This window comes from Carlito syrichta, unplaced genomic scaffold (genome assembly GCF_000164805.1).
Source record: "Carlito syrichta isolate Samal-C Ts95f unplaced genomic scaffold, Tarsius_syrichta-2.0.1 Scaffold316283, whole genome shotgun sequence".
NCBI classification, from domain to species: Eukaryota; Metazoa; Chordata; class Mammalia; order Primates; family Tarsiidae; genus Carlito; species Carlito syrichta.
This window is the reverse complement of record NW_007260379.1, coordinates 90,228-103,358: the sequence shown is the minus strand read 5'-3', so window position 1 is coordinate 103,358 and position 13,131 is coordinate 90,228. Positions and strand designations below refer to the sequence as shown.

Below are 13,131 nucleotides of genomic sequence, written 5' to 3'. Positions count from 1 at the left end.
GCTGCCGTAAACCGGGATTGCACCACTGCACTCCAGTCTGGGCGACAGAGTGAGATCCTGTCTCAAAACAAACAAAAACACCAGCTTGGGAAACATAGCGAGAGTTCGTCTCTACAATTAATCAAAAACTTAGCCGGACATGGTGGCACGCGCCTGTAGTCCCAGCTACTTAGAAGGCTGAGGCGGAAGGGGCGCCTAAGCCCAGCAGGTAGAGGCTGCGATAGCCGTGAGCATGCCACGCCACTCCAGCCTGGGCGACAGAGTGAGGATCCGCCTCAAAAAAAAAAAAGAAAAGAAAAAAAAAAAAGGGACCCGCCTAGACTTTGGCAGGCGCGCACAGACGAGGGGGCGGGGCCTGACCTAGAGGGCTCTGCGTGCTACATCAGGGCCCCGAGGCCCCGCGGATTCGGCTTGCCCACAAGCAACATGGCGGCGTGAGAACGGCGTTCCCGCCGGTCATGCCCACACCCGATGGGGCCACGGGAGAGGCGTGGTCTCCGGGGCCTTGCCCAAACTCAACATGGCGGCTACACGGCGAGGCTGACTTTCCGCTAGTCTTGCGCAGTCCACCCTGGCGTTGGCGGCGTCGAGCAACGTGATTCGAGCAACGTCGTGCGTCACAGGCGGCGGGCGCGGGAAGGAGATTTCGATTATCGCGCCTCCTCTCCGGTGAGGAAAGTACCGTCTGACTCGAGCTCCGGTTCCAGCACCTGAGCAGCCCCTGGACTTTGTCCCCTTCTCGATTCCGCCCGCGCGTCGGAGCTGCAGCCGCGACTCGAACCCCTCAGCGCCTCAGCCACTAGCCGCGATGCATGTGATCAAGCGAGGTGAGGGCCCCGGAGGAGGGCAGCAAGGTGGTTGCGCAGGGAGAGTGCAGCGACGCGGGCTGCCGCCGGGGGCGCTGTCGCGCAGCCCGCGCTGTGGTTCATCTCGCCCGCCCGCCGCCGCTTGGCGCCTTTCGCGTCTTGGCCTTCTGCCCTGTCAGTCCTCTCGGCGTTGTGTCTTGCGTGAGTCTGGGCTCCTTGGCTTTGTCATCTTGCCGCCTTCCAAAAGGATAGCACCCGCCCTGTGCCGAGCCCTTAACTGTGTGTGCCGAGCACTTTGCAGACACTGTGTTAAATCATTTCTCGTCCCCGACCTCTAAGAGAGGGATTCTTTAGCGCCACTTCACAGGTGATGAAACAGACTCAGAGGTTTCGGTGCCTGGCCCAGAGTCACCGAGTTAGTGGGTGGGGAGGCCAGGGCTCGAACCCGTGGCTGACAACACGGTTGCATTTGAAAACCGTGTGGTTGGCGACTTGTCGTGGGCACGGGGGGAGGCTAGAAAGAAGGAAGGGACTCTGTTCTCTGCACGGGCACCTGTCAGTTTGCTGATGTCTTTTGTGGGATGAGGATGGGCGTATGCGGTGGGGGGAAACAAAATACCAAAAGCCCCACAAGAGATCCCAAACCGACTGCACCCTGGAGAGTGCCCTTTGTCGGATGTGGTGGTGCCGGATGCCCCAGGAAGAGGAGTCACAGGAGAGTTTGCGTCCGGGACAGTCTGGCGAGATGGGGACTGGGACGGGTCGGGGACTTGCTTTTTTCTTTACGGCTCCTCGTGTTTCCCACTAGACTTGCCGGCTTTCTCTTCGGCCCATCCCTCTGTGTGTCTGTGTGAGATTCTCCGAGGAGGTAGACCCTGCTTGGGGAATAGGTTTAATCGACTTGGAAAAACGAGAACAGCACATATTTACAACATCCATTTGAGACAGGTGTGAACCGATTTGGGGTCTAGTCTCTCTGACTTTGTTGAAGCAATGAATTATTTCAACATTGTAGGCCCTTAGTAAATATTGGTTGATTGGGTGTTTCTGTTTTGCCCACTAGGCTGTGACCATCTCACATTTGGAGATTTTCCTGCTCACACTGAACACAGGACCTGTCATGAATAGGTTTTCAAAGAATGAATGAGAATAATGTTGTCCTATGTAGGATATGATGAATGCTGTGGGTAAACCGATCGTGGATTTTGGCTGTGTCCAGATTGGTTTAACTACAGCCAGGAGATGGAGAGGTGGACTGTGGTGGCCCTTCTTGTTTTTTTAATGTCTTGAGAACATCATTCTTTGAATTTTCCTAGCCTTCATTTTAGCCAAGACCAAAGAGCAAAATACATAGTGCACATCTCATGATCCGTTAGAAAGATATATGGGAAAGATGCTTGAGGGTGGTCTTATGACAAGCCAGTAACGAAGATGAATTGAAAAACTTATGAACTTAGACTGCTGGAGTGGGTCACACTTCTCTGTTGAAGTTTTAATCTTTTGGGTCTACTTTGAAATACTGTATTTAAAAAGTGTTATCTACAACTAGCTCTAATAGGCAAGGCTTATTTTGTTTTTCATTCAGAGAGCATAATTTGATTCAGATGGTTCATGTCCTAGATTCTCACAGTGTATCATTCATCAAGGCTTATACAGCTTGTTTCTGTATTTATTTTGCTTTATTTTTTGTTTTTTAATGTGCACAGGGTTTTTGTTTTTTATGTTTTTTTGTCCCATCTTAGCTTTGGCATGCCAGTGAAGTAGTCAAATAATTCCTGTAGTGTTTGTTAATTGTAATGTAATTATTCAGGAGGGCAACAGGCAGTTGACTTTGAAATACTTACCGAATGTGCTAGTATCTTGCTAAACACTGTAAGGGCAGTAATAGAAGAAGAAGACAACTCATCTCAAAGTACTTAAAATTATTGGGGATTTAGAAATAATACATTTGAAAATTGTTGGATAACAGAGGGAAATAGTAATGAGTTTTTCTCATTTGCTGTCTTGTGCAATTTTTTCTAATGGTTGAGTATCATTCCTTAAGGAGATTATGGCAAAAAAAATTTTTGAGCCCCACAACTCTAATAAAATTAGTTATTTGTCATTTGCTTTTTTTTTTTAGGCAGAGTCTCACTCTGTCGCCTGGGCTGGAGTGCAGTGGCATGTTCACGGCCGCTGCAGGCTGACCTTCAGGGCTCAGGTGATCCTTCCGCTTCAGCTTTCCAAGTAGCTGGGACTACAGGCGTGCACCACCATGTCCGGCGCCTGACTAATTTTTTTAAAAATTTATTGTAGAGACGAGGTCTCACTGAGTTGCCCAGGCTGGTCTCAAACCCCTGGGCTCAGGAAATCCTCTTGTCTCCACCTTCCAAAGTGCCTGGCAAGAAAATAAAATTAAAAAAAGAAAATTGAGAGCCACTGTGATAAATGACAAAGTAGTTGGGTACAGTGGCTCATGCCTGTAATCCCAGAGCTGGGAGGCTTGTGGCAAGAGGATTGCTTGAGCCAAGAAGCTTAAGAACAGCCTGGGTAATATAGCAAGACCTCATCTCTACAAAAGTCAGAAAATTATCTGGGCATGGTGGCACACGCCTATAGTCCCATCTACACAGGAGGCTGAGGCAGAAGGATCGCCTGAGCCCAGAAAGTTGAGGCGCAGTGAGCCGTGTGATAAGTGCTGTGGAGAGTAATAAAGCATAGAAGAAGAAGGGGAATAAGAAGAGCAGGGTTGTGTTTGTGATCTATTGTGATTTAAAATAGAAGGAAAACAGGGAAAGCATCATTGAGAGGTTGGCATCAAGCAAAGACTTAAGGGAGGTGAAGATAGCACAAGGAGACCAGGGTTGCCAAGGTAGAGTAAGTAAGGAAGGTGGGATAGTTGGAGGTGAAGTAGGGCAGGTTCTGTGGGATTCTGTGGATTTTTAAAAATGATTTTGACTTTTATTCTGAAGGAGATAGAAAGCCACTGTTAGGGGTTTTGGGGGAGATAATGATATGATTCTGACTTAAGTTTTAAAGGATAATTTTGACTGTCATGTGGGGCAGGGGAAAACACCATTTGGAAAGTTATTCCAAAAATCTGTCCGATTATAATGTAAGAGAAGGGAAGACAATCCATACTTTTTGATTATAACATCAGAGAATACAAAAATAACCTCTTCATGAATCTTTTGAGGGTCTGAATCTTTTATCTGTGAGATAGCATTTCATGTTGGTCAATTTTTAAAGTTCACATGTTGATTACATTTCATTCTCTGACATTGTCATCTTAATAATTGCTAACAAGAATCATGTGGTTTGATTCTTCAGACGGTCGCCAAGAGCGAGTCATGTTCGACAAAATTACATCTCGAATCCAGAAGCTTTGCTATGGACTCAATATGGACTTTGTTGATCCTGTAAGTAAATATAGTTTATATCTTGGATTTCTTGCTTCATGTGATTCTTTCTACTTGTCTCATATTTCTGAACTTTTACTCACCTGATGTACTTTGATTTTATATTCTGGCTACACCCTTGGATATAAAATGTGAATTCATTGCTTAAAGCTTTTTTTCTTAATTTTGGTTCTGTCCTATGAGTTCTTACTTTTCAGATAACTATGAATGTGAGCAAAGAGGAAAACCTGTTATTAATGTTTAATATCAGAAATTTCCTTGAGTAAATTGTTTTATGTATAAGTGAAAAAGCTTGTAGTATAGCTTGTTTTGGGATTCTGGTCATTTAGGTAGGGACTGGTTTGAAATTTGCTATTTGTTATCTATATCAAAAACATTTAATATAAAGTACATTTCATGGACAATATTTAAGTCAAGGAGAACAAACTCGCTATTCATAAGTGAATTGCTCTGCTTTTCTCTTTATCTTTTATAACTCTTCTGCTCTAGACCCTCCTCATCTTTTATTTGTACTGCTTTCTCTGGTCTCTGAAGTGTCCTTCTGGCCTTCCTCTAATCTTGCCATCTTCAAATTAGTCTTCCACTTGGCTTTTAAAATTATCTTCCTAAAACTAGAATTTCTAAGAACTCTTTTCAAATCCACCCATATTGCTGCAGCCTTATTTATGTATTTTGTCTATACTGCTGTAAAACCTGTGTTCAACTCATAGCTTTAACCCACATAGTATGGAAATTACCTGTAGGTCTCTCTCTTCCCCTGGAATTGAGGATGGGCTGTATCTTATTCTTGTTTATCTGCAGTGCTTGACACATGTCCAATAGATACTTGATAAATGTTTAATTGACCAAAGTAGGTTTGGTCAAGAAAAAATTATTTGTATATCTCTTTAATATATTCTTACTATAAGTTCTTTTACATTTAGTACTTAGACAGTAATTAGAATAGTTGAATGTTAGAATTGGAATGAACCTAAGAGTTCATCTTATTTCATTTTTTTTTAAATAGATAAGAAAACTCCAAAAAGAGAAGAGGAGTGACTTGTTTAAGTTAGTGGGAGTATAGGGGGAAGAGCCTAGGTCTCTTGATGTTCTATTGCTTCACGCAGTACTGTATTTCAGAATGCAGGGGTAGTGTAGCAGACTCATGCTTCCTGGGGAAGATTCTCTTTAAAAAGTCTGGTTTGATATTAGGTTGGCCACAGTTAGCACACAGATGTTATTTTATTCTGAGTTCTGATTACTTGCTCTGTTGCACCAGAAACTATTTAAAAGACTTCTGCTCTTATTCTGAACATACCCTATCTGCAGGATCTGGAAAGAAAGTGATCAGAAACAGCTTTGGCTCAGCTATATTATAATTAGAATAGTTTGAAGATGAATCAGTAACCACATGCACATATATCTCGTTTTTGGGGGGAGAGGATATGCTTTGTTTAGTTGGGAAATGCATTTAATTTCTATTGACTTAAGCTGTTTTTTAAAGATTTAGTAAACATACACATATACAACTTATAGTTTATTGATAATTTATTTATTTGTTCGAGTTGAAATCTCACTCTGTTGCCCAGGCTAGAGTACAGTGGCAACGTTCATGGCTACTGCAGCCTCAACCTGCTGGGCTCAGGCAATCCTCCCGCCTCAGCCTTCCGAGTAGCTGGAACTGCAGGTATGTGCCACCACACCCAGCTAATTTTTTGATTTATTGTAGAGATAAGGTCTCACCAAGTTGTCCAGGCTGGTCTCAAACTCCTGGACTCAGGTAATCCTCTCGCCTCTGCCTCCCAAAGTGCTGGTACTTCAGGTGTGAGCCACTGCGCCTGACCTTTTTTTTTTAAATGTATAGTAATAACTTATGCATTATGTGTTTTAAAAAGTGGTCTTGAAAACAGTGAAATGCGCCGGGCTCGGTGGCTCAGCCTGTAATCCCAGCGCTTTGGGAGGCCGAGGTGAGTGGATTGCCTGAGCCCATGGGTTTGAGACCTGCCTGGGCAACTTGGCGAGACCTCATCTCTACAATAAATCAAAAAAATTAGCCGGGGGTGGTAGCGCACACCTGTAGTACCAGCACTTTGGGAGGCAGAGGCAGAGGCTACTCGGAAGGCTGAGGCGGAAGGCTCTCTGGAGCCCAGCAGGTCGAGGTTGCAGTGGCCAGGAGTGGCCACTGCACTCCAGTCTGGGTGACAGAGTGGGGACTCCAACTCAATTAAAAAAAGAAAACAGTGAAATGCACTGAGGTTTAATGGGATTTGAGGCCAGAAGACTTGGATAGTATTATAACCTTGGGTAAGTCTCAGTAACCTAAGCATTAGGTTCAAAGTTTGATTCATTTGCATTTCTGTACTTATCCTTAGATGGAATTGGGGGAAAGTGAGTAAGTAAGGGACTGGAACCCTGATCACAAAGGGAGAATTTGATGAGGAAATGCTTATAGATTTATGGTCTGTTTTTAACTGTTTCCATGTGAGACCATTAATCTTTTTACTATAAAAAATACACCCCTTCATTGTATAGTATGCATTTTCTGGCAGCTCTCTTGGTTTATGAATTCTCATTACTGAGTTTCCCACAGCCTGTCATTCTGTTTTTTGGTTTTTTTTTTCCTGAGATGGATTCTTAGCTTAAGCAATCTCCTCTCCCTAGCTTCCTGAGTAACTGGGACTACAGGCTTGTGCCACCACACCCAACCATGATTTTTTTTTTAATACTATTTTTTTAAGCTATGGATTTGTATACTTTATTTTTTTGAATCAGGGTCTTACTCTCTCGCCAGCTGGAGTGCGTTGACACAGTCACAGCTCACCACAGCGTTGATCTCCTAGGCTCAGGAGATCCTTCTACTTCAGCCTCTGAGTAGCTGGGACTACACGCACATGCCACCATACCTAGCTAATTTTTTGATTTTTTTGTAGAGACAGGTCTCACTCCTAGCCTGGAGCAATTCTCCTGCCTCTGCTTTCCAAAGTGCTGGGATTACAGGTGTGAGCCACTGTGTTTGGCCCTTAATTGATCTTTTAAGAAAGCTATTGTTTCTTAGGGAAGCTCAAGTAATTCTTCTTCTTCTTCCTTTTCTTTCTTTTTTTTTTTTTTTTTTTTTTTAATAACTCAGGCTGGTCCCGAACTCCTGGACTCAGGTGCTCCTCTCAGCTTGGCCTCCCAAAGTGCTGGGATTATAGGCATGAGGCACTGAGCCCAGCCTCAAGTAATTCTTAGTTTCATTTTTGTAGGCTCAGATCACCATGAAAGTAATCCAAGGCTTATACAGTGGGGTCACCACGGTGGAGCTAGATACTTTGGCTGCTGAAACGGCTGCAACCTTAACTACTAAGCATCCTGACTATGCCATCCTGGCAGCAAGAATTGCTGTCTCTAACTTGCACAAAGAAACAAAGAAAGTGTTCAGTGGTAAGTCTGAGGTGAAAAAATTAGAAAGAATTTGGTAATATCAGAAAATTGGTAAGAGTACTAGAAAGAAAGCTTGGATGTCAAAAGAAGAGTTATGTCTTGTTTAAAAAAAGCAAAGTGTGTAAATTAGTGGCACTGAGGAGACTAGAACTTCCTGTCTCTCCATGCTGCTGATCTGCATGAAAGCATTAATGAATTTTTGCGCTTTACACTTTCTATTCTCTTATTTTTAAAGCCCATCTTTAGGCAGTTGGTGGTAGTATGGTTTGGAAAATGTATAATATTTATTGGTAAGTTCTGGGTTAAACAGAATGTTACACTTGATCCTTTGTCTCCATTAGCAAGCACTTTACTTCATCACTCTCATCTTACAACTTAGTGAATATGGGCAAAGAAAGGTTAAATAATTTATTCAATATATAAGAAGCCAATTGGTAGACTGAGAGTAGAAGTGTTTTGGCTTTCAATTTCATATCTATTATGTGGGACCTTAAGCATTATGTCCTCCCTCTTCAGGAGATTTATTATGAAGTGGTCAGTTCTCCCAAAATTATCTGTAGATTCAACCAACCCCATCAAAACAGCAGCATTTGTATGTATGTAAGTTTTTTTGGTTTTTTTGAGTCAGATTCTCACTCTGTCGCCCAGGCTGGAGTGCAGTGGCATGCTCATGGCCACTGTAGCCTTGACCAGCTGGGCTCAGGTGATGTTTCCCCCTGAGCCTTCTAGGTAACTGGAACCATAGACATGTGCTACCACACCTGGCTAATTTTTAAAATGTATTGTAGAGATGAGGTCTTGCCAAGTTGCCCAGGCTAGTTTGGAACCCCTGGGCTCAGGCAATCCTCTTGCCTCCTCCCCTCAAAGTACTGGGATTACAGGCATGAGCCACCATGCCCAGCTGTAAGTTTTGTAAGTAAATGCAGAGAGCCAAATACTGCTGTGGTGTCTTGAAGAAGAGCAGAGTGAGAGGGCTTATTAAGTGTACATTTATAGATATGAACTGCTTGAGATTGATAGATTCTGAGTTTTAAGGTGAATTTCTGTTTTTTAGAATTTTTAAATCTTAAAAATCATAATCTGCATTTCCTTATTTTTAGTCGATAATTCTCAATGGGAGTTGGTATCAGAGTCATTTGGGAATCTTTTTTAAACTATAAGAGCTTGTGCTCACTTTAACTCCAGTAGATTGTAACTTTAAATGATATATTATTATATATTTATTCAACATGTATATGTTTATTGAGCACTTTCTGTGCTAGGCACTGAGGTGAGTTGGGATAAAAAAAGGATTGAGGATCACTGTTTTAACTTTTACCTGAAAATCAATTAAGCTGTTTAGTGGTCTTGACATTTTTATTTTTTTGTTGTATTTTTTAGATGTGATGGAAGACCTCTATAATTACATAAATCCACATAATGGCAAACACTCTCCCATGGTGGCCAAGTCAACACTGGACATTGTTTTGGACAATAAAGATGTATGTGTAACACTCTTCTGGTGGGAATTTTTTGGTAGTTTTTGAAAAATAATGTGCACATTTTAGAATTTAAACACTCAAAAGATAATGGTAAAAAGTAATTCTGTTTCCTGGTCTGAATCCTGATTTTCTTCTCTAGAAACAACTTTGTTTTATCATTTTAAAATGTATTTTTCCAGAGCTATTTTGTATATGCACGTGTGTGTACATATATATTTTTCTTTTCATTGGTAGCATGTCTACCATTCTCACTAATACTTTTTTCACTTACAAGTATGTCTTAGAGGTTGTTCTATATCGGCATGTGTGAATTTATCCTATACTTTTAATAGTTGTATAACATTCTATTTTATAGATATACTGTTATTATATGTATATGTAAGAATTCCTTTAGTGACCAATATTTATTTTCCATTTTTCACTGTAGTGAATATTCTTGTATGGTAGGTGTTTTGCCCATAGATGATATAAATCCCTTAAGTAGAATTACTGAGTCAAAGTGTATGTGAATTCAGAATTTTGATAGATATTGCCAAACTGACTTCCCAAAAAGTTACTCAGGTAAAATTTTGAAAGCTCTTGCTCAGCAACTTAAAAACTATCCACTTGTGTTTGAAACCCTGAGTACAGAAGGGAAAAGATGTAGTCTAACCCAGCCTTTTTACACACAGGATATATCATCTAGCCATCTATAAAGACTAGAGAGCAGGGTTTTTTTTAGTTGGAGTCTCATTCTTATCGCCCAGGCTGAAGTGCAGTGGCACGCTCATGGCCACCACAGCCTCAACCTGCTGGACTTAGGCAGTCCTTCCACCTCAGCCTTCCAAGTAGCTGGAACTACAGACGCTTGCCACCACGTCCGGCTGGTTTTTGTGATTTGTTGTATAGACGAGGTCTCACCATGTTGCCCAGGCTGGTCTTGAGCCTGCGGGCTCAGGCAATCCTCTCTCCTTGGCCTCCCAAAGTGCTGGGATTACAGGCTGAGCCACCACACCTGGCCTAGAAAGCAGTTTTAATCTTAGGTAGCAGAATGGTTAGTTGACTGCCTCTCCAAACATATATCTGATGTTAAAGAGACTAAGAGAAAACTGAGTTGTGTGTTGTTCATTTATGTAGTCTTGAAGATAAATTAAAGACAAAAATAACTGTGTCTAAAAAATAAATATCGATAGTCTAATATTTTGGTTTTCATTATTCATATTAGGCCTATACCTATCTTTGTCAGCAAAAATCCCTTTAAATTTTTAAGAGAAAAGGAAAGCAGAGTTTCATAAATTTTTCTAATTCTTGGATGTGGAGCATTGTGTAGAAACCCTGTTAGTATTTTGAAAAACTGGCTCAATTTTTTTTCTATCCAGATTGATTATTTGTACCTTATTGCTTTTGTTTTCTTCTCAATGACTTTATACCCTACAAAAACTATAATAGTGACCGATTGTTTTATAAAATCTTACTGTCATAATAGTTTGTTTAAAACCTGTTAAAGGGGCCAGGCACAGTGGCTCACACTTGTAATCACAGTACTTTGGGAGGCTGAGGTGGGAGGATTGCTTGAGGCCAGGAGTTTAAGACCAGCCTGTGCAACATAGTGACACCCTGTCTCTACAAAAACAAAACAAAAAATTAGCTGGGCATAGTGGCATGCTCCTGTAATCCTAGCTAAAGCGGGAAGACCACTTGAATCCAAGAGTTCTAGGTTGCAGTGAGCCCGGGTGACAGAGTGAGACCCTGTCTCTTAAAAAAAACAAAACAAAACCTGTTGAAGGACCAGATTTTGAGGAGACTTAGAATTAATGTAATCCTGCTTCTGTAATTGTATATCATATATATTGTTATGTGTAGTTTGTAGAGGTTAATTTTTAAAATAAAAATATGTGTTAGTAAATATGTGGTACCAATACTTATGAATTAACAACCAATTTAAAAACTTGTTTAATGAATAATATGGTTCCATTTTTGCTCATGTTCTTTCCCTCTTTAAAGATGTACTATAAAGATAATAGGGAAAGTTTGGAAAATCACGTTTAATCATACAACTAAGGCTGGGCATGGTGAGAGGATTGCTTGAGACCAGAAGTTCAAGACCAGCCTAGTCAACATAGCGAGACCTTATTGCTACAAAAAATAAAAAAAATTAGCTGGGTATGGTGGTGTGCTCCTATAGTCCCAGCTACTCGGGTGGCTGAGGTGGCAGAATCGCTTTAGCCCAGAGACTCAAGCCTGTGGTGAGCTGTGGTTGTGCCACGGCACTCTCGCCTGGGTGACAGGGTAAGACCTTGACTCAAAAAAAAAAATCACCCATTTATTTATGTATTCTCATCTTTGAATATGCATGTTTTTAAACCTAATTAGAATACTCATAAACTCTTTTTTAATGTTAGTTGTTAGTACGATTTTTACTCCACAGTAATAATACTAAGTGTTGTCTGTTGTGTCCTGTGGCAGTTTTAGTTTTAGAGTCAGACTTGAAAGATAATCAGATTTTGTGGCAATAAGTATAAGTATTTTAATTATGGGTTCTTTTTCACTTCTGTCAGCGCTTGAATTCTGCTATTATCTACGACCGAGATTTCTCTTATAATTACTTTGGCTTTAAGGTAAGTAATAGGTTTCAAAAGTGAGAATTTCTACTTAAATCAGTAATGATAGGATTTTGGTTGTGTTTTGGTGATGCAGTTATAAATGCTGAGTTATCTGGAGTTAGGATGGGTCTAGGGGATTAGTGAGGTTAAAATGGTAGTGGTGATTTGAGTTAAGGCAAAGATAGCTTATCCACTTGCAATTTTTAAATTTTTAAAATATTACTTCTGGATCACCTGAAGAGTTGTGCAGATAAATTGCCAAAGTTATTCCATATCATTCTACTATATATATATATATAAAACCACTATTTATTGAATTCCTACTATGTACCGATTGCTTATCTAACTATTTTTGTGTTAGTAGACAGTATAATGTAGTGACTGAAAGCATGAATGTTGGTGTCAGACCACCTGAGTTCAAATCTCTGCTTTATTTCTTGTTGTCAAGTTATTTAATATCTCTGCGTCAGTATCCTCATTTTTAGGATAGGGAGAATATGAAATTTTAACAACAAATTCTATTGTGGATTAAATGAGTATATGTGCTGCTTAAATCAGTGCCTAACCTGTTATAAGCACTCTATATGTATAAGCCATTGTGGTGGTGTTGATGATAATGAATGAATGCCACAACTTCTGCTATTAATGTGTGTAGTGCTGGCTTTGTTTAGAAATTTTTGCAGTCTTTGCCGAAACAAAGCAGCCAATGACAATGTTACAAACTGAAGCTAGGAAGAGTAAAAATACACTATTCTTTTCATTTAAAATTTTATAAAAACTGAAATTTAAACAGCTTGCTTTATTGTGAATGATATATCCATTGTGTCTTTAAAAACTATGTTCCAAATTTTTTTGACTGTTTTGCTATTTCTAGACGCTAGAGCGGTCCTATTTGTTGAAGATCAATGGAAAAGGTAAGAAATGAACATGTTTGTGTATTTTTTATTCAGTATATTGTATACAGAACTTTTAACTATAAGCTTTTAATATTTCTATTCAGACTCTGAATGACATTTTGAACTTTAGATTTAGTTTGTGATTAATTGTTTTGCTTACTTGTATGAAGTTTTTCTAATTTTCTTTTGGTGTTCCTTTTTTTTTTTTTAATTTAAATATGTGTCTTAGCCTAGTTTTCTGATGTGTCCCATCATGTAAAAACTTCTCTTGGATTTATAGTGGCTGAAAGACCACAACATATGTTGATGAGAGTAGCTGTGGGGATTCACAGAGAAGACATTGATGCTGCAATTGAAACATATAACCTTCTTTCTGAAAGGTGGTTTACTCATGCTTCTCCCACTCTCTTCAATGCTGGTACCAACCGCCCACAACTCTCTAGGTATGTGTCATCTATAGTTGCTTTTAATATTCTGAGATAGTTTTCAGTAGGGAATTAAGCCTTGACCTGAATAAACTTGTCAGCTTATCACATTAAAAATAATAAGTATTTAGTTGCTATGTG

At 40.4% G+C, this 13,131-nt stretch overlaps 1 protein-coding gene across 2 annotated transcripts in view; it reads left to right on the top strand.

Annotated features, from left to right (window-relative positions):
• Positions 1-608: 608 nt before the first annotated feature.
• RRM1 (ribonucleotide reductase catalytic subunit M1) overlaps positions 609-13,131 on the top strand; it is a 35,999-nt gene continuing 23,476 nt past the window's right edge. Inside the window, exons 1-7 of one of the 2 annotated variants that reach the window (XM_008074046.1) lie at positions 609-827; positions 4,116-4,204; positions 7,429-7,606; positions 8,987-9,087; positions 11,625-11,684; positions 12,544-12,583; positions 12,846-13,008. In XM_008074046.1, coding sequence (XP_008072237.1) covers positions 809-827; positions 4,116-4,204; positions 7,429-7,606; positions 8,987-9,087; positions 11,625-11,684; positions 12,544-12,583; positions 12,846-13,008 — 650 coding nt within the window. In that variant the 5' untranslated portion in view covers positions 609-808. Of the gene's footprint in view, positions 828-4,115; positions 4,205-7,428; positions 7,607-8,986; positions 9,088-11,624; positions 11,685-12,541; positions 12,584-12,845; positions 13,009-13,131 lie in introns of both variants that reach the window. The other variant, XM_021707003.1, reaches the window with a different exon arrangement.